Source organism: Heptranchias perlo, chromosome 32 (assembly GCF_035084215.1).
Source record: "Heptranchias perlo isolate sHepPer1 chromosome 32, sHepPer1.hap1, whole genome shotgun sequence".
NCBI classification, from domain to species: Eukaryota; Metazoa; Chordata; class Chondrichthyes; order Hexanchiformes; family Hexanchidae; genus Heptranchias; species Heptranchias perlo.
The window spans coordinates 22,114,184-22,137,160 of NC_090356.1; the positions used below are offsets into that span (position 1 = coordinate 22,114,184).

The 22,977-nt window shown below is 45.9% G+C and overlaps 2 protein-coding genes across 5 annotated transcripts in view; one reads left to right on the forward strand and one right to left on the reverse strand.

The window, feature by feature from the left end:
* Positions 1–9,882, forward strand: part of trim62.1 (tripartite motif containing 62, tandem duplicate 1) — a 63,183-nt gene extending 53,301 nt beyond the window's left edge. For 2 of the 4 annotated variants that reach the window (XM_067970615.1, XM_067970617.1), the window contains one exon: positions 4,854–9,882. In XM_067970615.1, coding sequence (XP_067826716.1) covers positions 4,854–5,404 — 551 coding nt within the window. In that variant the 3' untranslated portion in view covers positions 5,405–9,882. The remainder of the gene's footprint in view (positions 1–4,853) is intronic. The other 2 variants (XR_010958239.1, XM_067970616.1) reach the window with 2 other exon arrangements.
* Positions 9,883–16,131: 6,249 nt separating this feature from the next.
* svbp (small vasohibin binding protein) lies at positions 16,132–22,053 on the reverse strand. Its single transcript, XM_067970618.1, has 3 exons — positions 21,991–22,053; positions 20,884–21,000; positions 16,132–19,786 (listed from the first exon to the last, which is right to left on the reverse strand). Exons 2-3 carry the CDS (start codon positions 20,995–20,997, stop codon positions 19,700–19,702), a joined length of 201 nt encoding a protein of 66 aa, XP_067826719.1. The 5' UTR covers positions 20,998–21,000; positions 21,991–22,053; the 3' UTR covers positions 16,132–19,699.
* Positions 22,054–22,977: the final 924 nt, after the last annotated feature.

Here is a 22,977-nt window from a genome sequence, read left to right on the forward strand (position 1 = left end):
GTAACTTTGTCCCTTACATCAGTGCAGGTAAAGACACGAATGTAACTTATCCTGCAGCACTGAGGGAGAGGGAAAAGTTTCTCCTGTGGCATGTGGCCTAGTTATCTGTGTGTAGGTCAAGCAAAGCAGGCTGATTTCCCAACTAAAAACCCTGGGGAAGGTTTTTTTATATCCCTCTGCCCCACTTCTGCAAAGATCTCTGCAACTCAGCATATCCCTCGCCAACTGCTGGTCTGAGTCTATGGGATAACTCCACTGGCCTGGATCCAGGGCCTGTTATCTGGAGCCCTTTTAAATTAGCACTTCAACTCCATGGGGATGGGACCTGTCCTGATGGAGCACCCTCAGCTCAAAACAAACCCACATTAACGGTAATGCAATGTTCCAGCCTTAATGGCTCTTTTACTCTAACATTAATACAGTGTACTGCTAACCAAGAGCATTCTAAATAAAGGGAGATGAACTAAATGAATGTCAACAAAGGAGGGGAACTATCTCGGCCTGGCACAGTCCTCATCCAACTTCCTCATAAATGAACTTTCCAGCCAGGGCCACTTGACAGCAATTAGAAGCAGGAGCCCCTCCTGATTTTTACCCCCTTTTTTACCACCCGGTGGTACTGAGGTCAATTGTGACATCCCTACTGCTACCCTGGCAGGGATCAGCTAATTCAGCACAGACCGAGGATTGCACCAAAGACTTTCTTGGTCTGTACGGCAGTGCATTCACCAATTGAGCCACTGGGAAATATTTTAATGCAGCTTTGCACAAACTAAATTCCACCATGAGTTTAGTTTCTATACTTCTCTACTAAGCAACCTCAAACCACCCACAATCACTATCGCCTATACTCTTAAGGCGTCACCAACCACGACCAACGTTCATTAATCAACTGCAACCACAACACACCGCTATATAGTTCCTTTTAATGCAGCAAAATGTCCCGCACTGTTTTACAGGGGGAAGGGAGAACAGATACCAAGCAGGACTTGGAAGAGTTAAATGAGTTGACCGAGACATGGTTGAAGAGAAGGTTTTTGAAGGTTGACAGAGAGGTAGCAGAGCAGAGGGGTTTAGGGAGAGAGTTCTAGGAGCAGGGGAGTGATGTTTGAAGGCTCTGTCGCTGATGATGGAACAGAGAGAAGATGAGAAGCTCAGAGTTACGGGTGGACAGTGTGAGCTGAGACGTAGAGCTGGTGGAAGTTGCAGAGTTAGGGTTGGGTGAGGCCATGGAAGGTCTTAGAAATCAATGTGCTGCAGATTGGGAAGGTCAGTGAGGATAGGGACGATAGGTGGGCAGGACTTAGTATTGGATAGGATGCGTGCAGTGGAGTCTTGGATGAGTTAGGGTTTATGATGGGTGCAGTTTAAAAAAAACAGGGTGGAGAGCTCAGGAGAAGTCAAGCCTGGAGGTGGGTGATGTGAAGGAGGTGGATAACATATGGGGTGATCAGCTCAGCTCAGGGTCAAACAGAATACCAAGAGTGTACATTGTCTAGTTCAGCATAAATGAGTAGCTGGGGAGCAGGATAGAACTAGGGCTATGGTGCAGTGACTGCTGGATTCGAGTAGTCAGCACGCAGCTTGTATAAACAAAGTTAAACATCATGTTGTGTAGATAAAAAGTTGTGCCAATATTTTATTTACCTTTGGTTAATGCTTTAAAAGTCTGCCTGGTTTCTCCGTATTTGAGTCATTGATGGGATAGGTGGGTTTGGGGTTATTTTGAGCACTGAAGCTAATTTAATGAAGGCCCTTGTGTTTGAGTACCTTTTAAGGTGAATTGAACCAGGATTGTCCGCTGAGTGGGGGGGCCGGGTGAAGGTCAAGCTCTTGAGATGTCCCTAGCTGGTGGTGGGGTTTGGAGGGGGGAGGGAGGTAAATTCAGGCCATCCTGTGTGGATTCCATTCAAATACTGGCAGAACTGAATAAACACACTCCACATCCAATCTTTTCCCAGTAGTGAGCAGTTAATTACTAACCAGCCAATGACCTGTCTAACCAACTCTACTTCATAATAGTTTAGTCAATTCACTGGCTGGTGGCTGAATCTAATTTACTAAAAAAAAAATCACTATACTTAATTTTTTTTAAACTGACTAAAATATCGCAACGCACAGCTGCTGTGGGACTCTGAGTTTTAATTTGCAAGATTTATTACGTTAATATGAATACAAGGTTTTTTTTCTCCTTCTCCCCCTTTCCGTCATTCCTAATAAGTATTAATACAAAATCTGTCAATAACTCTGGGTCCCTAGACGTGGCAGTGCTGTAGCCTGGGGCTGATTGAAGAATTTGATGAGAAACAGAGGGGCAGGGGAGGGTGGGGAGCGATTCTGGAAACATTAAAATCACTTCAGGCAATGGCAGACCTTGAAAAAGCTTCAGTACGTTCTGTATTATCCATGGTTCATTTTTAAGCTGGGATCCATGGATAGGCCTTTGAGGCCTCATCCGTAACACCCCCCGCCCCCTCCCCAAACACAGGCTCATTGAGACCTCCCCAGCTGAGGTTCTGCCACTTCAAGGCAGATCAACCCTAGGGCCTTCCTGGTCTGTGTGGCTCAGTACCATACCAGGTGGTACATTTACCCACCGAATCACCGGGGAGCCATTCTAAGTATTGGTGGTACGTCTGTATACATACACAGGGGTTAAATTGAATGGAATGGACAACCAGCCAAACTCACTCAAAAGCAAAATACTGCAGATGCTGGAAATCTGAAATGAAAACAGAAAATGCTGGAGAAGCTCAGCAAGTCAGGCAGCATCTGCAGAGAAAGAAACAGAGTTGATGTTTTAGGTCAAAGAGCTTTCGTCAGAACTTTCTGATGAAAGGTCATCGATCTGAAACGTTAACTCTGTTTCTTTCTCCACAGATGCTGCCTGATTTGCTGAGCTTCTCCAGCATTTTCTGTTTTTATCACAGCTCCATTTGAGGTGACCTATAATAGGGATGTCCAATCATTTGTCTTTGTGCATAGGTATGTACACCATGAGGTCTCAGGGCCATGTATGAAGCTTAAAATCACATTCCCATTTTTTTTTTTTTTGGTGTGTGTATGTTTCAAGTTTGCTGATACTGACAGATTTTGGTGTTTTGATTTAGGATTTACCCATCACTAAACGCAGCCCTTTTCAAACCTCCCGGACTACAAGATACAAACAAGACAAATCAGTGAATGAGAGCTCTTGGTCCAAATAAGACTGAGTAACCTGGGTTCCAAGGGCCAGATTGACGGGGCTCAGTAGTTTCATGTGGCTTTATATATAATAGATGTAATGGAAGTTATGGTGAAGTACTGTCTAGTGATGACATTGCTGTTCAGATGGTCAGATGCCCACATGAATGCCTCTTTGCAGCTCCCTCTGGTGATAGATTTATGTGTGTGTGTGTGTGTGTGTGTGTGTGTGTGTGTGCGCGCGCGTTTTTTTCAAGCAGAACGTGCTTCATTGCGATTTTCAAGATGGTTAAACTACTGATCATGATGGTATTGTGGAATGATCCCTATTTCCATTCCATCACTGTGAATAAGCACTTCCTGCCGGGCCAGGACTTAGCCACAGACAGGGAGGGAGAGTCGCCATGGGCCACCCACTGGCACCTCAGAATTGCATTGGCAGAATATTGGCGACCTTCAGGTGTGAATGGTGCTTGCCTGGGGAGATCCAACCGAGGGAAAACAGGAGAAAATATTTTTTTAAAGTTATTTTAAAAGATCAAAGAGACAAAGGTTACAATCAATTAAAAGTAGAATTTAGGACAGATGTCAGGAAGAACATCGTCACGCAGAGTGATTAGTACTTGGGGTGGTCTTCCTGGCATAGTACTGGAGGTGAAACATTAAACTCATTCAAGAGTCGGTTGGATGATATGATGAGGGAATGTGATGAGGTCTTTTGTTGGGATGGATGAGCTAAATGGCTTCTCTCTACAATATCTTGTGATCTTGTGAAAAAAGGGAATATTAATTAGCGCTCTCAATGGTTCAGAAGGTAAATACACTGTCCAGTGTGAACTCAGCCTAACGGATGGGGGTGCCCAGGATTGATCTCCATACTGGGGTGGTGGCAGGACGGTGTCTTATAGTTAGTATTACCGTCCCTGGCCTAGGGAGAGGAAAACTCTTCAAGGGTAAATGTGCCACGAGGTGTGGACTGATCACAGTCCAGTGACCTCTGCTGGAAAGTGCTCATATGTTGGATGTTGGATGAGGGCAGGATTGCACTTGGCTGTTAAAACATGGGAGGCATCACAGCCTAGTAACAGTCTGTCGTCCCACAAGTGGAGAATGGTCACGGGAGGGAGGCTAGCAGCTGTAATGTTGAATCCCAACAAGCTAGCGACTTGTTAACTGTGGCTCATTGATAGCACTCTCGCCTCTGAGTCAGAAGATTGTGGGTTCAAGTTCCACTCCAGAGACTTGAAACATAATCCTGGCTGACACTTCTGCGCAGTACAGAGGGAGTGCTGCACTGTCGGAGGTGCCATCTTTCAGACGTTAAACCGAGCCCCCATCTGCCCTCTCAGGTGGATGTAAAAAATCCCATGACACTATTGGAAGAAGAGCAGGGGAATTCTCCCCAGTGTCCTGTCCAATATTTATCCCTCAACCAACATCACTTAACAAAAAAAAATGATCTGGTCATTATCACGTTGCTGTTTGTGGGACTTTGCTGTGTGCAAATTGGCTGCCTACATTACAACAGTTCAAAAGTACTTTATTGGCTGTAAAGTGATTTGGGACATCCTGAGGTCATGAATGTTTTCACCCATAATCCATTGATTTTGTAGTTAGTGCGTGTCATTTTGAAAGCACGATCACAATTTTTAAATTCTTGTTTCCCACAGTCCCAGCAGCGCTGACATTGGACCCTATAACAGCCCACCAACGCCTCATCCTCTCCGACGACTGCACCATTGTGGCTTACGGTAACCTCCACCCACAGCCTTTGCAAGACTCTCCTAAGCGCTTCGACGTGGAGGTGTCTGTCTTGGGGTCGGACGGCTTTGACAATGGCGTCCATTACTGGGAGGTGATGGTGTCCGAGAAAACGCAGTGGATGATTGGCGTGGCACTGGAGTCCGTCAGCCGGAAAGGAAGCATCCAGATCCAACCTTCTAGAGGCTTCCATTGCATTGTAATGCATGATGGGAACCAGTACAGCGCCTGCACTGAGCCCTGGACCCGGCTGAATGTCAAGTCTAAGCTGGAGAAGGTCGGCGTGTATTTTGACTACGAGAAAGGCCTCCTGACCTTCTACAATGCTGACGACATGTCTTGGCTTTACACCTTCCGGGAGAAGTTCAACGGGAAGTTTTTTCCATACTTTAGCCCCGGTCAGAGCCACGCTAATGGGAAAAACGTTCAGCCGCTGCGAATCAACACCGTCCGGATCTAAACAGAAATGGGAAAATCTGCTGGGATAAAATCAGAGCTGTAGGGGCAAAGTTCCCTTTTTGATTCTGTTTCTCCCCCTCCCCCTTATTTTAATTTAAGATTAAGCTCATCTATTTTTCTTCCCGGCCCTCTGGTCATGGCATTAATTGCTAAGAGGGCACAGGTGGGTATCCTGCTGCCAGGTTGCTGTCTCTGTCTGTGCCAATCCAAACTGGCCCCCTGGGAAGTGCATCAAAATAGATTTCTGGTGCCTCTTCCTCCATTTTATTTTCCCTTTTCCTTCCACCTCATTTGGGAGTACCAAGTCCTATCTCTCTTTGTTTCCCCTCAATGACAAGGTGGCAATCAGGAACTTAGTGGTATGGGCAGACGTGCCCTTCTCCCTCCGCTGCATTCTGCCACCTCATTGGTTTTATGTTTTAGTAGTTTTATGTTTTCTCTCTCTCTCCCCCCTCTCTCTTTCCCTCCCCCATTCCCATTTGGCCCAATGCCTGAAACTTGACACATTCCGACTTACAACCCATCACCAGCATGAGGTTAAACGTCGGAGGTTTAAACAGAAATCGCAGCAGATGGCTTTTGCCCAGAATTTTGTTTGCATGCCTGTCTGTGTGCCTTTGTGCTTCTTTCCAGGTCAGTCGTCTGTAATTCCCACCCGTCAGGGTGGGTAAGTAAGCGATTGAAACTGACACAAATTGACGTGAATGAGATTTGACGCGAAAACTGACTCCAAACCAGTTGAGAATTTTTAGCCGAACTGCAAAATAGTTGTTAGCAACTGACAACCTGAGATGTCTTAAAGACCCTTTCACAATAACCAGCGCGCTTTGGTATTAGGGCTGGACCTATATCGATCGATGATTTGGGAACTCCTTTTCGTTCATGTTGCTTTAAGATTTTTTTTATGTGGAGTTGTTGCAGTGGAGGAAAGTGACTTGCGTACATGCGTGGATGCCGGGCACATGTGCGCGTATCGGCCTTGGGACTCTGCTTTACTTCTGTCGGTGTGTCTTTAATGAAACTCAAATTATTTATGAATGGTTAGGGATTGGGTGGCGAATGTAGACTGCTTTTATCTGTCAAGATACATTTACACTACAATTTTAGCCCTGATGCAAGGCGGTCTTCCCTGGGGAGGAAGACTTGCTCAGCTTTGCTTTGGGGTCAGGTTGGGCCCTGACTCTGGATTTACACTACAGCCATCGTGTCAATGTGAAGTTTCCGCTGCACATCAACGCTAAAGTTGTAGCGTACATGCACCCCGAGACCAGGGTTTAAATTCAACCCGGACTTTGATGGGATGACACTCTCCTCTCTGTGCGAACAGTTTGGGGCGGTCTCAACCCGCATTCAAGTGGGTGTGGTCAGAAACACAGAACCGTTCTGAAATGGCACTAAATTGGCATCCTTGGTGGGGAGAGCTTACAGGAAGGGGAAATGAGCAGTCACACAAATATAATAGGGGGTGCTCGTCTGAAGTTGGGGCAGAGCAGAGGTAACATCACTGTCTAATGTGTGCAGTCTCTGATCTGGGCGTGCTTGATGCTTTGGTACAGAAAGGGCTTTGACCCCCAGCACTGCCACCACTCACCTTGAGCATTAAAAAAAAAGTAGTGGATGCGTTTCTGTTGGTTTGGCAAACTCTGTATAGTTGGGTTAGGACAGAACAAGGCTCATTAGGTAGCTCCCCACACAAAACATCTGCGATCCAAGTGACTCCTTTCAGTCCTGCTATAGTGCTTTTTAGGACAAGCCATATTTCTGCATGTATCCCTCCAATGTAAAGGGTCTAAAATGGACATTTTCTGCCTTGGAGAAGTTCTTCCCACTTTATATTCAAAGTAAGGAGCCATATCTCCACTCCCCTTTTTCTTGTCAATTCTTTCTCTCCTGAAGGGGCTGACTCCGAGTGGGGGTGCAGTTCCACAGACTCGGGGCCCACTCTCGTCCCAGCTGACATATTCTTCACGCACGAGCTTTGGCAGTGAGAATCAGACCATTTGACTGTGGAAGCCATCACAGCCATCCCCGATCCTGTCCTCACCCAACATCCCCATATGTAGTACTTGCAGCAGAGGTTGTTGGATAGTAACACGATGTGAGGACCCTGGCTGATTTTTTTTTTTGGGGTTTCCTTCACTATCCCAGGGACATTGAGACCCATTATAGTAAACCCCCTGCTCAACACAATGAGAGATTAGATCCGAGACCTTTCTGGCTTGTGTGGCTTAGCCACTTATTGGATAAACTGACTGAACCACTGCAGGAAGCTTGTTCCCGAGGTTCTCCGATATAACGGTTTGACTTGTTATAGTAGCCAGGGGCTACTGTGAGTTATTGGGCCCATCGTTCACCTTCTTTCCTTTTCCTCTCGAGTATTTATTTTTAGAAGGCAAAATTCTTCATTTTATTTCTTTTGACTTGTACGTACTGGCTCAAACTAAGCCAAAGCTTAAACAACGGCTGCTATTTGGCATTGAATTGATTTTTCTGGATGTTAAAATCAATTTAAATACTCCATTGTTAATCCTTGTTGTGGTTGCGTTTGATAATTGCTCTTTCCCTCCTTCCCCCCCCCCTCCCCCCACAAAGATGATTTCCAAAATGAGGCCAAGACCTGGAAATGACAGTTTCGGCATTCTGCAGTGATGCAAGTCACCTGTTTGGCACAGGCAGTGATTCATGTTCTCTGTGTCGATGTAGAGCCTGCCTTCAGTCACCCGTGCCACATAAAGACAGCAGAACCAAGTTCAGTGGAAGAGGAACAGCTGGAGGTACATCTAATGATGTGTCAGCTCCTTTGAGCATTACACTCTGAGGACGGTTCGGGACCGTTAATTTAAAGCATTTTATTTGTTCCCTGCAAAGCTTTTCCGCTGATGCAAGGGGAAGTTTTCTGCTGATGGACGTTTGCTAATTTCAAGCTGACGAAGCATGACTCTCCGCTGATTTCACCTGATTCTCTTTGTTTGGACTGCAGTTCAGGGGAAAAAATAGAATCTGAGAGCCTCTTTATTGTTGATTTTGACCCTTGCCTATAATTCACCTTTACGTCCGCTGGAAAATTGGCCACATTTGTATGCAATGTCTATCAATACTTTTCTTACTGGTTTCCTCGTCCCCTGTCGGCTTTGACTCCTTGCTGATCCCATGGGTGCCTGCCACAACTCAGTACCTCAGCCAAGTGACCATTGGTTGTCTGAACCTAGACTGAGTGTTGGGAGGCTATTTGACTGGAGGAGGCATCGCAACTGAACTTGGTCCTGTCCTCACCCAAAATCCATATATGCACATGTTCCAAAACAATACGATGTCTACTGATCGGGACTAGGAACCCTGACTGAGTGATTTCTCTCAGCTCCCCGCTCTCTTTCCCCCTCAGGTTGCTGAGGCGAGTTTTAGTCTCTTAACAGTGGGCTAGGCACAGACGAGGCATTGAATCCAGAACCTTCTAATCTGTATGGCTTAGTGCTACAATGGGTGGTGCCTTTGCTTAGTGGACCACTGGTAAACAGTTCATGTTCTAGTCCTTCATCTGAGCAGAGCAGCTCCCCAAACTAATTAGTGGAACAATCTACATTCATCAAAGTGTAAAAATATACTGACTGCTGAAGCCCGAGAGTTATTCAATCAAAGATTGATGAGTACACTGCAAATTCATTCTCATTGACCTTCACAAGCAGAAGCCATTTGAAGTAATACAATGTTGAACAAAATGGCTGCTTGGATGGTTATGCCACCTTTTAAAAGCTCCTTTTTAATTAGAATGCAAGTTTTTCTAAAATTAATATTTCTTTTGTCAACTGGAGCCTTCTCTGCTGTGTTCTACCTTTTTAGCCCTGACTGGTTTGTGAAGGTTGCATCTTGACTTAATGGATGTTGCTGAACTGTATGTACTGGTCCCAGCTAGTCAACTGTAATAAGTGGCATGGGGCAGGCAGCCCTGGGCTATGTTGCTGGCTGCTGCATCGCTTCCTGCCCAGGGACAGAGCTGAGTGCGCCCTTCTAATGCCGGGGAAATTTCAATGTCATTCGCGAGCTGATGGGCTCTCTGCTGACATTTTTTTTAAAAAGTGAACATTTTAAAAAATTCCCAGACTGTCCAAAGGACTTTTAAAACTGTGGTTTTGCGCCTGGCTGCAGCTCCTGTGAAACCCACACAGTGTGAGAGTACGTCCTAAAGGTATATGGTTCACATTGATATGAAGGTGAAAACTACCTCCCATCAATTCAACCTATAAAACCAGCCTATGTAAGAGATTTCCTTTAAGGTTGGAATATTCATTAAGCCCACAGAATGTTAAGGACCATCCGTAGTACCTTTTCGAAGGTGTTTGATTTGGTTCCGGTGGGATTATTGGGTGGTGGGAGATGCATGATGGGATTCCAACCATGTTGGTCTCAGACCTCCAGAATGTAACACTCATAGTTTGTTTCCTCCTTGATTATGTCCTTAATAAAATTATGGGATGCTGCTTACATTTTGACATGTTATTTTTTTGAGACGTGTCAAAGATGTTTTATTTTGATGAAACCTGAGCCTGTTTGGGTTTAAAATGTCTGTATAGGAGGAGAAAAGACCATTAAGCCGATCAAGCTTGCTTTTATTTTCCTTCTTCAATGTTCTTCCTATACTGACGGTGCTGACTGTTGCTGGGGTGCAGGTTCATGAGCGCTACTAATGCTTTGGTACCTCAGCAAAAATGTGTGGGTTTAAACTGAATGCTGTCTGTTTATTCAGCCACATGAGGCATCACAGCTAACCTTGGTTCATGTCTCTCAAACACACACACACACACACACACGATGAATAGCAGCTCTGGATTTCCCCTACCCCTGCCTAGTCCAGGGGAGCCAAGGTGAAATGTTGCACCCGTAGCATCAGCCTTGCAAACTCTGCATAAAATGAGGATCGAACCTGGGATCTTTCTGCCCTGTATAGCTCAGTTCCACATTGTGAAGTACATTTAATTGCCTAATATTTCCAACTTGCTTTTGCAAACTCTCCCCGCCGATTAAAAATGTACTGAGAAAACTCAATTTCTCCTTAAGTTCTGTTGGTGATGAAGTAAAAACACCAGAGACCACTCCAGTCTCTATCATTCAACTCTGAGAAGTTAAATTCTAAAGATGATGTTGGCCATGATCTCAACAGGACCATAACATTTCTATGGAGTGCTATAATTGGCCTCAGTGCCCTTATCCAAAGGACCAGATAAATCAGCCAATATATTGCTGCTGATCATTGTCCGAAGTCTCTTGTGGGAATGTTTGTATTTATCGATACAGGGTGACAACCATTTGCCTTCAACTGTGATGCCCCTTACAGTTGAATACTTATGATCTGGTGAAGAATGTTCACAGTGGTGAAATCCAAGAGAGTTTGCTGGCGCTTGTGAAACCATACCCAGCGTGATTCAGTGCATTCTGGATAGGGTAGAAAAGGAGTGGACACAGACAGTCTAAAGAATGAAATAGGATGGATTTCAAATTAATTCTGGAAAGGTCAGAGATCGGTTCTTGTCTTCAAAAAAAACCCAAGGCCCCAAAGTGTATTGCACTGTCTGTATGTTTGCCACAAATTGCTTCACTGACACCAATTAGTAACAGTTGAATACCTGGTGAGCTGAAACCAGCACTTTAATATTCATGACTTTGACAGTGCAACATGATCTTAAGGTTCCAGTATTCAGCTTCTCCAATGACTCATCAACAACTTGTATTCATATATTGCCTTTAACATTAAGAAATGTCCCAAGGCACTTCACAGGAAAACAGATCCTGAGCCAGGAAGGGAGAGATTGGGAAGGATGACCAAAAGATTTGTCAAAGAGATGGCTTTTGGGAAGGTTTTTAAAGGTGGAGAGAGAAAGAGGCAGCGAGCTTCAAGGATGGAGTTCCAGAGAGTAGCACTGAGGCAGCTGAAGACTCTTACCGATGGTGGGGCAAAGAGAGGCCAGATTCAGAGGGGATTCAGGAGGGGATATCTGGTTAGAGAAGATGGCTGCAGAGATAGGGTGGAGCAAGGCCATGGAGCTATTCATATAAAAGGACAAGGCTCTGTTGACTAAGATTTTTTGTAACCGAACCCCCGCCTGCCCGCCCCCCCGCCGCCTCCAATAGCAGAAGGACTAGGTTCAGTCTCTGCTGAGTTAGCTGACCTCAGATGGGGCAATAATTGGTCTCTGTGCCTCTGGTCCCAGAAATGGATAAAAAAAATCAGGCAGATTGCTATCTAGTGACCTCTACTGGAAAATGTGTGTGAATGCCTGGTGAGGGCAGGAACAGGCTTGGCAATGATACCCTCCAGTGTCACATAGCTTGCTGACACTCAGCTGTCTAGGCACACGCATAGAATGGCCACTTGGCAAGATACCAAGAGGGTAACCTGCACCTGTGGGACTGTACTCCCAGCACAATTCAGCACATTTGGAAGAGAAGGGAAGAAAAACAAATACCAATACAGCTAAAATAATAGGAAAGATGTTGGTTCTTGCCTTCAAAGAACCCTTTGATGTAAAGTGGATTACTGTATATCTGTTTCCACAAATTGCTTCACCAATATTCATTGTCTTTCAGCTGAAATCAACACGTCAGTATTAATAATTGTAATATGATCACTCTCTTTCTAAAATTGCAGTATTACAAATGACGTAGTGTACAAATGATACTATCAAATCAGTGAGAAAGATGGGGTGAAGGGGTAGAACTTTTGTGGGGTGTCTGTGTACTGGGATGAGTTAGATACTAATCTTTCACCTCAGGGACCTAGGATTAAATTCAGCCTAGTCTGATGGGATGACCCTTCTATCTGTTGGTTGTAAAGGTCCTACCTGTAATGAGTTTGGCCAGTCTCAACCCTGTCCCTAGGGTGCATGGGTCCATCGTGCAAAACTCTCCCATAATCTAATATTCATTGGCAATATCACTTATTGAAGTCACAGAATGGTTTGTGTGGGAAATGGTAAACTATCAGATTTCCACAGAAGGGTCACTCTTCTAAGGAGAGTGCTGAGACACCTTAGAGCAAAGTAGAGAGAGCTTTACACTGCGATTCAACCCTGTTTTAACTGACCTGGGAGTGTTTAATAATGGTACTGGATGCCTGAAATGGAAAGTGCTCCATTCCTCAACACTAAAATCCCCCTCTTGAAGCACACGTATTTCATTTTAAATAAAAGTAAACAGAAATGTAATGGGGTGGTGGAGGCAGATTCAATCATGGCCTTCAAAAGGGAACTGGATAAGTACTTGAAACGAAAAAATTTGCAGGGCTACGGGGATAGGGCGGGGGAGTGGGACTAGCTGGAGTGCTCTTGCATAGAGCCGGTTCGACTTGATAGGCCGAATGGCCTCCTTCCGTGCTGTAACCTTTCGTATAGATAATTCTCTCCCTAGTAGTTCCTCCCTTTGCCACTCCCCCTGCCCCCCTCCCCCCATCCTTCTCATATTTGACAACCCATTCACAAGACCAGAGTTACACCACCCAGCGATGAGGTCTGTGCCTCCAATTTCTCTCGCAGCAAGCTGTGGATTTGAATTGTGCTACCTTGGGCAGTTATTGAATGGATGCCAGTAAATCCTCTGCAGAAAGGGGAAAAAAACTTGACAGGACCTAAAGTTCCATTAAGCTATACATCCCAGTGCCCCGCATTGAAGCATGCAAATGTGAATGCTACAAATGCACTTGTTCATAGTACAGTGGCATATAAACCAACAAGGAGGGTGTTAATAGGCAATAGAATAATCACAAGATTCAGGCAAACCAAGTAAAATGCCTGATAGCACTACTAAATCCCTATCAAGAATAACAACAAATTGCATTTATATAGCACCTTTAACGTAGTAACAATATCCCAAGGCGTTTCACAGAATCGTTATCAGACAAAATTTGACACCGAGCCATATGACGAGATAGTAAGACAGGTGACCACAAGCTTGGTCAAAGAGGTAGGTTTTAAGGAGTGACTTAAAGGTGCAGAGAGAGGTAGAGAGGCAGAAAGGTTTAGAGAGGGAATCCCAGAGTTTAGGGCCTAGGCAGCTGAAGGCACGGCCGTTAACGATAAAGCAATGAAAATCGGGGATGCACAAGAGGCCAGAATTGGAGGAGTGCAGAGATCTCGGAGGGTTGTAGGGCTGGACAAGGTTACAGAGATAGGGAGGGACGAGGCCATGGAGGGATTTGAACACAAGGATGAGAATTTTAAAATCGAGGTGTTGGTGGACCAGGAGCCAGTGTAGGTCAGTGAGCACAGAGGTGATGGGCGACCGGGACTTGCTGCGAGGATACGGGCAGCAGAGTTTTGGATGAGCTCAAGTTTATGGAGGGTGGAAGGTGGGATGCTAGCCAGGAGAGCTTTGGAATAGTTGAGTCTGGAGGTAACAAAGACATGGATGAGGATTTCAGCAGCAGATGAGCAGAGGCAGGGGTGGAGATGGATGATATTACGGAGGTGGAAGTATGCAGTCTTGGTGGTGGAGCGGGTATGGGGTCAGAAGCCCAGCTCAGGATCAAAAAGGATGTCGAGGTTGCAAACACTCTGGTTCAGCCTCAGACAGTGACCATGGAGGCGGATGGAGTTAGTGGCTAGGGAACAGAGTTTGTGGCGGGAGCCAAAGACAATGGCATCAGCATGTTAGCGGCTGTTTAGCAGAGACAATGGGCTCGATTTTCGCGTCGGGTTTCCTGCGGGTTTCCAGCGGGGGCGCCCCGAAAAATCCCGATATCCGGTCACGTGACCGGATCGCGCCGAAATCCCGGCCACTTCCGGGTACCGTGCTGATGTGCGGGGCTGCGTGCACAAGCCCCGCTGGTGGGAATCCCGCAGGCAATTAAAGCCAGCGGGGTTCCACTTGAGTGTACTTACCTTGCTTGTTGAGGTCATTTAATGAGCTGAAGCAGCTGTCAAAAGAGGAAGTGTGGGATTTTAGGTTCAAGGCAGTGAGTTTCACACACTGGGGGAAACAGTCCCTCTCCAACCAGGCGTGTTGCAGCCAGCAGCCTGTGGCAGGTGCCAAGGTGCACTCCACGGGGGAGAGCCCTCACCCACGCAGGAGGCCACCGCGTCACATAGGGCAACCCCTGCCCTCCACCACCCCCCGCCAAGCCAGAGGACAGACCGACACGAAACCGCAGCCCCAGTCCGAGGAACCACCCACCTACCCTGCACAACCCCTCAGACCAACACCTGCCAGATGGGTGGTGCGTGGACACCCTCGGAGGACGAACAGCATGACCAGCCCCAGCAGCCTCGCAGTCCACGCCGTCTGCCGCAGAGACGTGGAGCCCCCCAACACGGTGTTGTTGCACGCCCACCTGCACAGCAGGAGGGAGGGCTACCGCAGAGAGAGACGCATCGCAGAGGGCACTACCCTTGCCACAGGGTCCACAGACCGAGGCGCAGCTCCCCGGACCTCTCCGAGCAGCAGTGCACAGGGAGGCGCAGATTCGCTCGACATGTAGTCGTGGAGATCTGCAGGCTCTTTCAAGCCGAGCTGCTCCTGGCTGGCCCCAGCACCAACTGCTTACCTGTCGCTGTCAAAGTCACCACTGCCCTCCACAACTTCTCCTCTGCATCCTTCCAGGGTGCAGCCGGCTACACCGCCGATGTCTCTCAGTCGTCTGCGCGGAAGAGCCCTGCAAATACACCTGCACCTACTCTGCAGTAACACGATGGGTGGCATCAGTGGTGGGTCCTCATAGTGATACCCAGGAGCGGGCATTATTGGACACAACGGACAGGATTCGCGGAGACATGGCAGTGGTGGTGTCAATATAATGTGTGCTGTTTGTTGCTCTGAAATTCAATATAGGTAACACCCAGGACAAACCCTCAGACACCCTTGTGCACCCCCTTCATGCTCATGACACGTTTGCCTTACGCTGCCTACTGCACATATGTGATGCATGCCCTGTGGCTGCAGCACAGGTGGTGGCAGGTTGAGTGAGGCTGGCCGTGAGGGAGATGCACGAGAGGGTGAGTATGGGATGGAGCAATGAGATTCTATGAGGATTGGGTTGCGTGTTAGTGGCAGGATGAGTACTGGCGAGGTGAGTAGGTGGAGGTAAGATGAGGATGGGGTTTGAGTGGGTATGAAGGGTGATGTGACAGAGTAGTGTTGGCGGTGCCGAAGGAGATATGGGGTGGGGGCAGTGTTGTGGCAGACGGAGTGTAGGGGAAAGACTTCGTGTTCTCACTGTGGCTGACCTACTGCGGTCATTGCAGCGCCTCCTGCACTGTATGCAGGTGGGCGATATGTTGGTGGCGCAGGTGACCCCCTCTGCCACCTCGAGCCAGGCCTTCTTGGTGGCAGAGGCAGGCCGCTTACTCCCGCCCGCCGGGGGGAAGATCTGTGTCCTCCCCCTCCTCCTCACCCCATCTGGTGATACCTGGGGTGAGGCATCATTAAACTGGGAGCAGCCTTCCCCCTGGGCTGCTCCATGCTGTAATGTGTTCCATTGGTTGCAGCATCTGTCAGTGGAGGACTGCCCCTTTAACTAGAGAGCCTCCAGCTGACAGATCGTACTGCGCATGCGCAGCCCGCCCGACGCGCAGGCCAGCGCCGCGGACCCCGGAGGAGCAGGTAATTGATTCCTATTAGTGGGTTGCCTGCTACGATCGCGCGGACAACCCACTAATTTCGCCGAGCGTGTTGACCATGCTCCCGAAACCCAACCCGCCGGAAACCCGCAGGCCTGGCAAATTCGAGCCCAATAACTCAAAACACTTTGTAAGAACACTCCCAGGCAATTTTTATTTAGTAGAGGTCCACAAAGATCCGTGACAACACCTGCTACAGAGCTTTGTGTGAAGCTACTTAATGTGGTTATTATAAAAGTTATTGAATTATACCAGGTTCAAGCTGGGTACCCACCATCAGTATGTGTAAACAGTCAGACTTCTTCTTCAGTGAATTAATTCATAAATACAACAAACACCAGTTTTGTTTCATACAAAAATGAGAAACCAATCTCTCTGTGGCCTCAGTGAGGTTTTTGCTGTAGTGCAGCTCCTGCTCTGTGATCCTGCACAGTACCTTGGGTGGATGCAATAACTTGAGGGTTTTGCACTGGCAAGACCAGAGATTTGTGTTGAAGAAACATTAAAAAAAGAGGGAAAGGAACAGAAAAAATGGAAGTCAGAATTACACAAAAAACAAAAAGACTGACATTTTAGAGGAAAGAAATGTTCAGAAAAGTTACATCGAACTCAATGCTTCTTGGACTAGGCATGGGTGTCAGCCTCGGCTCAGTGGTAGTACTCTCGCCTCTGGGTCAGAGGCTTGTGGGCTCAAGTCCCACTCCAGAGACTTGAGCGCATAATCCAGGCTGACACTTCAGTGCAGTAATGAAGGAATACTGCACTGTTGGAGGTGATCAGATGAGACGTTAAACCGAGGCCCCGTCTGCCCCCTCAGGTGGATGTAAAAGATGCCATGGCACTATTGAACGAGCAGGCGAATTCTTCCCAGTCTCCTGGCCAATATTTATCCCTCAACCAACATCACAAAAACAGATTATCTAGTCATTTATTTCACTGCTGTTTGTGGGAGCTTGCTGTGCGTAAATTGGCTGCCATGGCTCTAGGAAGAGTAGAGGTCGATCCTCTACAAAATTTTCATATGTTAAAAAAAAAATCTTTTTATAACATTAGGCAACAAAATAAAATTCAAGCCATCATTGCCTCAGTTAAAGCTAAAGATTGAAAGTGGCACATTGCTTTATTTGTTTTTGCTCTTTGAAATAAGGGCAAAACATTTCAATTTGTAACCATCACAAACTTCACCCCGTTTGTGCTGACATCAAAAGGAAAGGACTTGCATTTATATAGTGCGTTTCACATCCTCAGGATGTCCCAAAACACTTTACAGAGCAACAAAGTACTTTTGAACTGTTGATAATGTAGGGAATAATTAAAGGGGAAAAGGAGAGATGGGGGGGGGGAGGGTAATTTTTGTTCAGAGTATCCCTCTCCCCATATTTATTAAAAAAATATGAAAATTGCAATATTTAAAAAGTCAGACTTCCTGCACAAGATGGCAATCACCATTTCGAGCCTCCTCCGCACTAGGACAGCTCTGCTGATGCTCACTGACAAGGCAGAGCATGCGGCACCCTGCAGTAGTTCAGTTTGAGAGCCAATGCACAGCTGCCCGACTTCTCTGTTGACTTTGCCAGTCATGTGTTTCCCCAGGGTCGGGCGTCTCAGTTCCCATTAAAATGAATGAAGCTGCTCTGGGATACAAACGGCTCCTTCCCATCAGTGACATCACTGGCATGGCTCCAGAATGAAGGAGGCCTGATGCGGCCGGTCTCCATTGGAGCAAGAAATATGACTGGTTTAAATATAAAATATCTTCATAACTTTATTTTTACATTGAGATTGGGCAGTATTTCGAACAAAAAGTTCTCCCAAAGACTTTCATGCCGCTTTAACATTCCACCCTTATGGTCATTTACAATGGCAGCCATCTTGCCTCTCTTGGGTCATTACCTGGACTTTCTCCAGGGAAGCTGACATAACACAATGTACAAATTACAGTATTTAATGACAATAAATACTGAAACATATAAACACAAGTATATAGATACACATTTTCTCTGGAGACTCGATGGGAAAGTACTTCCATTTGAAGGATGAAGACTCCACAAATTAGGTAATCTAACTTTTTTCATTGCTGTGCTCCATTTTGCACTCCAATTCTGAACGGCACTCTCGGAGGAGGATTCTGAACCTTTACAGCTTACGTTTCTCCTGATCTGTCCAGGAAAATTCTGGACCATCTATGCCGGCCCCAACCCTTAACATTACAGACGGGTCTCCTGACTGCATTGCTCCAATACTCTGTCTACAGCAACAGTTGGGAGGTGGAAGGAGGACATATTTGGCCTTCTCAATTGGGGGTTAAGCTAGAGTGAATGATCTTACATCATCCCTGGAGACCTGTTACGTATAGGTATTTCAGGCTAGATAGAAACTCCTATTTTCAAAACAGATCTACTAAAAAAGGAAATAGCCAAACAGTGATGTTTGGGAAAGTAAGATTGTCCCAAGGGCTCTTTAAAACTTAATGAAGTTGACCCAAGATACCAATGACCCATAAGGTGCATTTACACTGCAAATGTATCGGCATTGTCAAGCTGGAGAAAGGAGTCTCACTCTGCTTCGGTCTGGAGTCTGATCAGGTACTGACTCCAGAATTGAGCTGCAGATTCACTTTGCACTCAATGCTAGGAAGCTTCTTAACTCCTCTGGCTGAAAGCAAAGCAAAGCAAAGCAAGTCGATAGTGGCTTGAAAGAAAGTTAAGCTTATTTAAAAGAAGTAGAAAAATAAGAGGACACAACTACAAACTTCATAAGATTCGAGCAAGGTCAAAGGTCAGAAAAGCCATTTTTCCCCCATAAGGTGGTGCACATTTAGAACAGATTCCTGGAGAATGGAGCAGATTCAAGAGTCAACTTTAAGAGGGAACTGGATTGATATCTGTTGAGGAGGAGGAGAGGGTTTGTGGGTTACAGAGATATTATTAGCACTGCTTGATACTTTTCAGGGGAGGTCGGAGAAGGAATTTAGTCTTCCTTATTGGAGCGGATCCATCGGAAATGGTGCTGGTGGTTTAGGGTGGAGTCGATGATAAAATAAAACATGGATTCTGGGTGCAGCAGGCTTGATGGTTCAAATGGCCTTTACTCGCTCCAGACTTTCTTATACAAGACCAAATTTAAATACAAGAATTGCGTGAGGGATATTCTTGTAAGCTCACTTCATAAAATGGTCGACGATTGGCATCCTTTGCATACAGCAAGAGAAGCTGGACCAGTATGAATCTCTGTTTGAAATCTAGATTCAGGAGAGGATGGACAGCCCCCCAGTGCCTCACTCCATTGACCATTCTTCATTTTGCTTGGACAGTAAGCACTAGTAGGCTATTCCAGCAGGCAGGACATTACAGCCAAAGCTTTCCTGGTCTTCACCCAACATCGACACGTGCATACTTTTCAGCAAGAGACATTGGACTTCAATCAGGAGCGGCAACCCTGGCTGATTGCAGTCCCTGCTTTACAGTAACCAGAAATGTTTTAACTCGAGGGAAACAAAATAATTCAATGTGGTCCTATTCTGCTGACGAAAAGGTTGTAATCTGAGACGAGGTTTTTTTTGCCTAACTCTGAGGTATGTTTATGAACAAAGAACAGGATCGTTTTGTTTTTAATGCGTCATTCTTCGTATGCATTTAGTGTTAAAAATGGCTGCCTGATCTGGGCCGTGGAGTGTCAGGTAGGCAGTGCTGTCCTCATTCGCTCTGCGACTGCATCTGCTTGCAGAATGCCTCAAATTGTTGTTGTTCCAGCTCCGTCATCACTTTGTTCAAAGCGTAGATCTGTTGGGGGAGGCGGAGACAGCACAAAGATTAGCATCGTACCAATGAAAAGATGTAAACAATGTAATCATGGACAGATAACAGTAAATTCAGGAATCCTGCACTCCTAGTGAATATCTTAATTCGGCAGGAATTCAGACCAGAGATAGGGCCACTGCAGCGCCAATTCTTTGACCTGCACGCCTGTCACGTAAGGCTCTCCATTGGGAGCAAAGGGTTGCTGAAGAAACAAATCTTTTGTAGATTTATGAATAGAGGTTTTCAAACTGGAGTTATTAATCACTAGGAAGAATTGGATGGAGACTTCCCAAACTCATTTCACATTAAGACCCTTACAGCCAGCAGACAAGAGAGACTTTCATCCCATTAGTCCGAGCACTGATATTCCTTAAGAGCTCGCTTGATTCATTTTGACTGAGGTAAAACTAATATTGCTTGGAGCTTCATTAATGGCAATGGGAAAAAAACCACACACACTTCAAAAGGGTAAGAAAATGCAATTTTCCAAGATGATCATTTATTACACCTCTCAGCAGATTTAATTGTGCATTTATACTGACGCTTATGTGTTGTTGTGAAGCGATTTCCAAAGCAACACAAAAACCACAATATAACGCTGATCAGGATCTGAAGCGCAATGGGTCTGAGACACTCCTCCTTAGAGAGGTTGTCTTACTCCACGTGGGCTTGATATCGCATATGAATTCACTGTGGTGTCGATCCAGGTTTAAGAGGTGTTTATGTGGTCTGTTGGACCACCTGTAAACTTTGCAATCTAACAGTTAGTTTTTCTTTAATATTCTGAGAAAGCAGATGCTCCTGCCCACACTGGCAAGCCCATCAAAATTTACTGACTGGGAGAAGAGTATGATTTCAATCAGGCAGCATAAATCAGGTACACAGTAGCTACCAGTTGCGGACCAATAATACAGGATAACCACCGTCAAAGACTAATTCAATCTTGGGTTCAGATGACAAACATAAACTGCTTGATCTCTACTCTCATTGGTTTGGACATCACCAGATCCTCTTCAGTTGGCCTCTTGATTTGTAATTCACAGAGCGCTTAATCAGCATATCGTCCTTGTACCATATACCTCAGCTCGCTGCCTCTGTTTGAGTTCTTGTAAAGCAGATTTCTGTTTGGCTTTGTCCCCTCGGTAGGCTGGCTCCTTTGGCTTTGGTTTCTCCTTACGACAAGATGGTTCCATCTTCTGCAAAATGAACAATTTGAAGGTAAAGACCGAGTTGGTCTGAACGCTGTTTGAAATGGCTTATCATTGGGCTAAACGTATATAATAACAACTTGCATTTAGATAGCACCTTTAACATAAAAAAAATCATCGTAAGGTGCTTCCCAACTGGAAATAGGCAGGGAAATGAACACCAAGCTTTGGAGGAAGAGATAAGGAGTGGCAACTGAAAGACTGATCAAAATTTGGGTTTTGATTAGCTTTTAAAAGAGGATTGAGAAGTGAAAAGGCAGAGATAGTTAGGTAGGGAGTTCCATTGAATGATGCCAAGGCAGCTGAAGGCTTTACAACCACATGGTTAAGGTGCACTTTTTAAACAGATCTGGTTCTCATTCAGAGGTATTTCACTCCAAAAATACAATAAAACTTGGGTATGAGGCCCAAGTGGACTACAAATCATTTATAAAATGCCAAATTGTTCTACTCCTCTCCTGACGGCAATGGCTTCTTACAGGGATACAATTTCATGGGCGATTGTCATCCTGTGTGAACGTCGCACAAGTAGCCTCTGTTGATGTGCGAGCCTAGACAATGTTATTTGACTGTTGGCATTGTAGCCAAACCTGACCCTGCCCTGCTCCGAAGACCACACATAGGCAATTTCAATGGATAGTGAAGAGGAGTGGGAACCCTGGCTGATTTTTCCTCTCACTAACCCAGGGCCACTGAGGTCAATCGTAAGGCCACTCTGGCTGAGAACTGCTGAACTCGTCAGGAATCAAGAACGGAAGCCGGGCCCTTCTCCTCTATCTGGCCCACCTACCCAGACTGGGAGGTATATCTTCTTCACTCAAGTCACGGCGGGGGCCATTTAACATTGACAGAAGCTGCAATGAAAAGTCACAGCTTGCAACTGAATCAAATCGCCCGCTAGGCGGCTAACGGGCTTTGGTACTAAAATATATCGTTACTGATGCTTCCTCAAAGGGAGCTGTGACCGCTTTTACTCACCACAGGCCAAGTTAAACCGCAGCGATTATTCCAGCGGAACCCGTTGCCGCCGCTTTCTTCAGTCTGCAGCCACGGGAACTAATTGCTGCACGGACGGTTCCAGGTCCGGCCCTCAAACCGCTCCGGGCGGCCTGGTTTCCATGGAGACGGAGCCACAGCACAATGACAGGCGGGCAATGAGTGCTCAGGTTAATGGGAAAGAGATTGCACATCAGTAACTGCAGGAGGGAGGGTGTAATCCTGTGAGATTCTCTTTTAAGGTGACATAGGGATTGATCGAGGTTTCATTTCAAAGAAATGAAAGGAAACAGTATGGAAAATGTAAATCTGAAAAATTACTTTAAATTGTGAAAGCATCACCAGGAACTATAGGTTCAAACTGGTAGAAGGTAAGTTTAGATCTAAAAAGAAAATACTTTCCATCCAATTTCCCCCTCCTTTCTTGAAAGTGCTAACTTATGTTGGGACACCATGTCAATCAGACTTTTCCCTTCCTTAGTCCAGGGCATTGAGGCACATTTATCTCCCTTACCACTACTCAGACTGAGATCAACTAAATCAGGATTGAAGTAAGTTCATACTTTTTGTTACTTTAAAAAATATATATATTTATAAACTATAGTCCTGGCTGAGGGACAATGGCACTCATTCTCAGGAAGTGACAGACTGGCCTGGAACTTGAGCCCATGTCTCTGTCTCTTGGGAGCTAACCACAGGATGCAACACTTCTACTAGTATGAGAGGGAAAGGCAATGTCTAGTGAGGCTGACCAGACACTCATGAGTAAGTCACAAATGGGTTTTGGGGGATCTGCTGAGTGAATGTGCAGGTATTTGCCATCCCACTGCACACTATAATGCTCTAATTCTACCACTCACTGTGAAGTGTGTGTGTGTGTGACGATTTATTTGTCTCAGTTGCCAGATTGCACATCTTGTATAAAATGAACTCTAGTTCATGTCTGAGTGTCGTCAGGACTCTTCAACA

Bases quoted from the DNA above. Each gene is read 5' to 3' on its own strand.
- svbp (XM_067970618.1), bottom strand. From the start codon at position 20,997: ATGGAACCATCTTGTCGTAAGGAGAAACCAAAGCCAAAGGAGCCAGCC. The intron at 19,787-20,883 runs GTATATGGTACA...CTCCCCCAACAG, and splicing joins AACAGAGGCAGCGAGCTGAG to ATCTACGCTTTGAACAAAGT.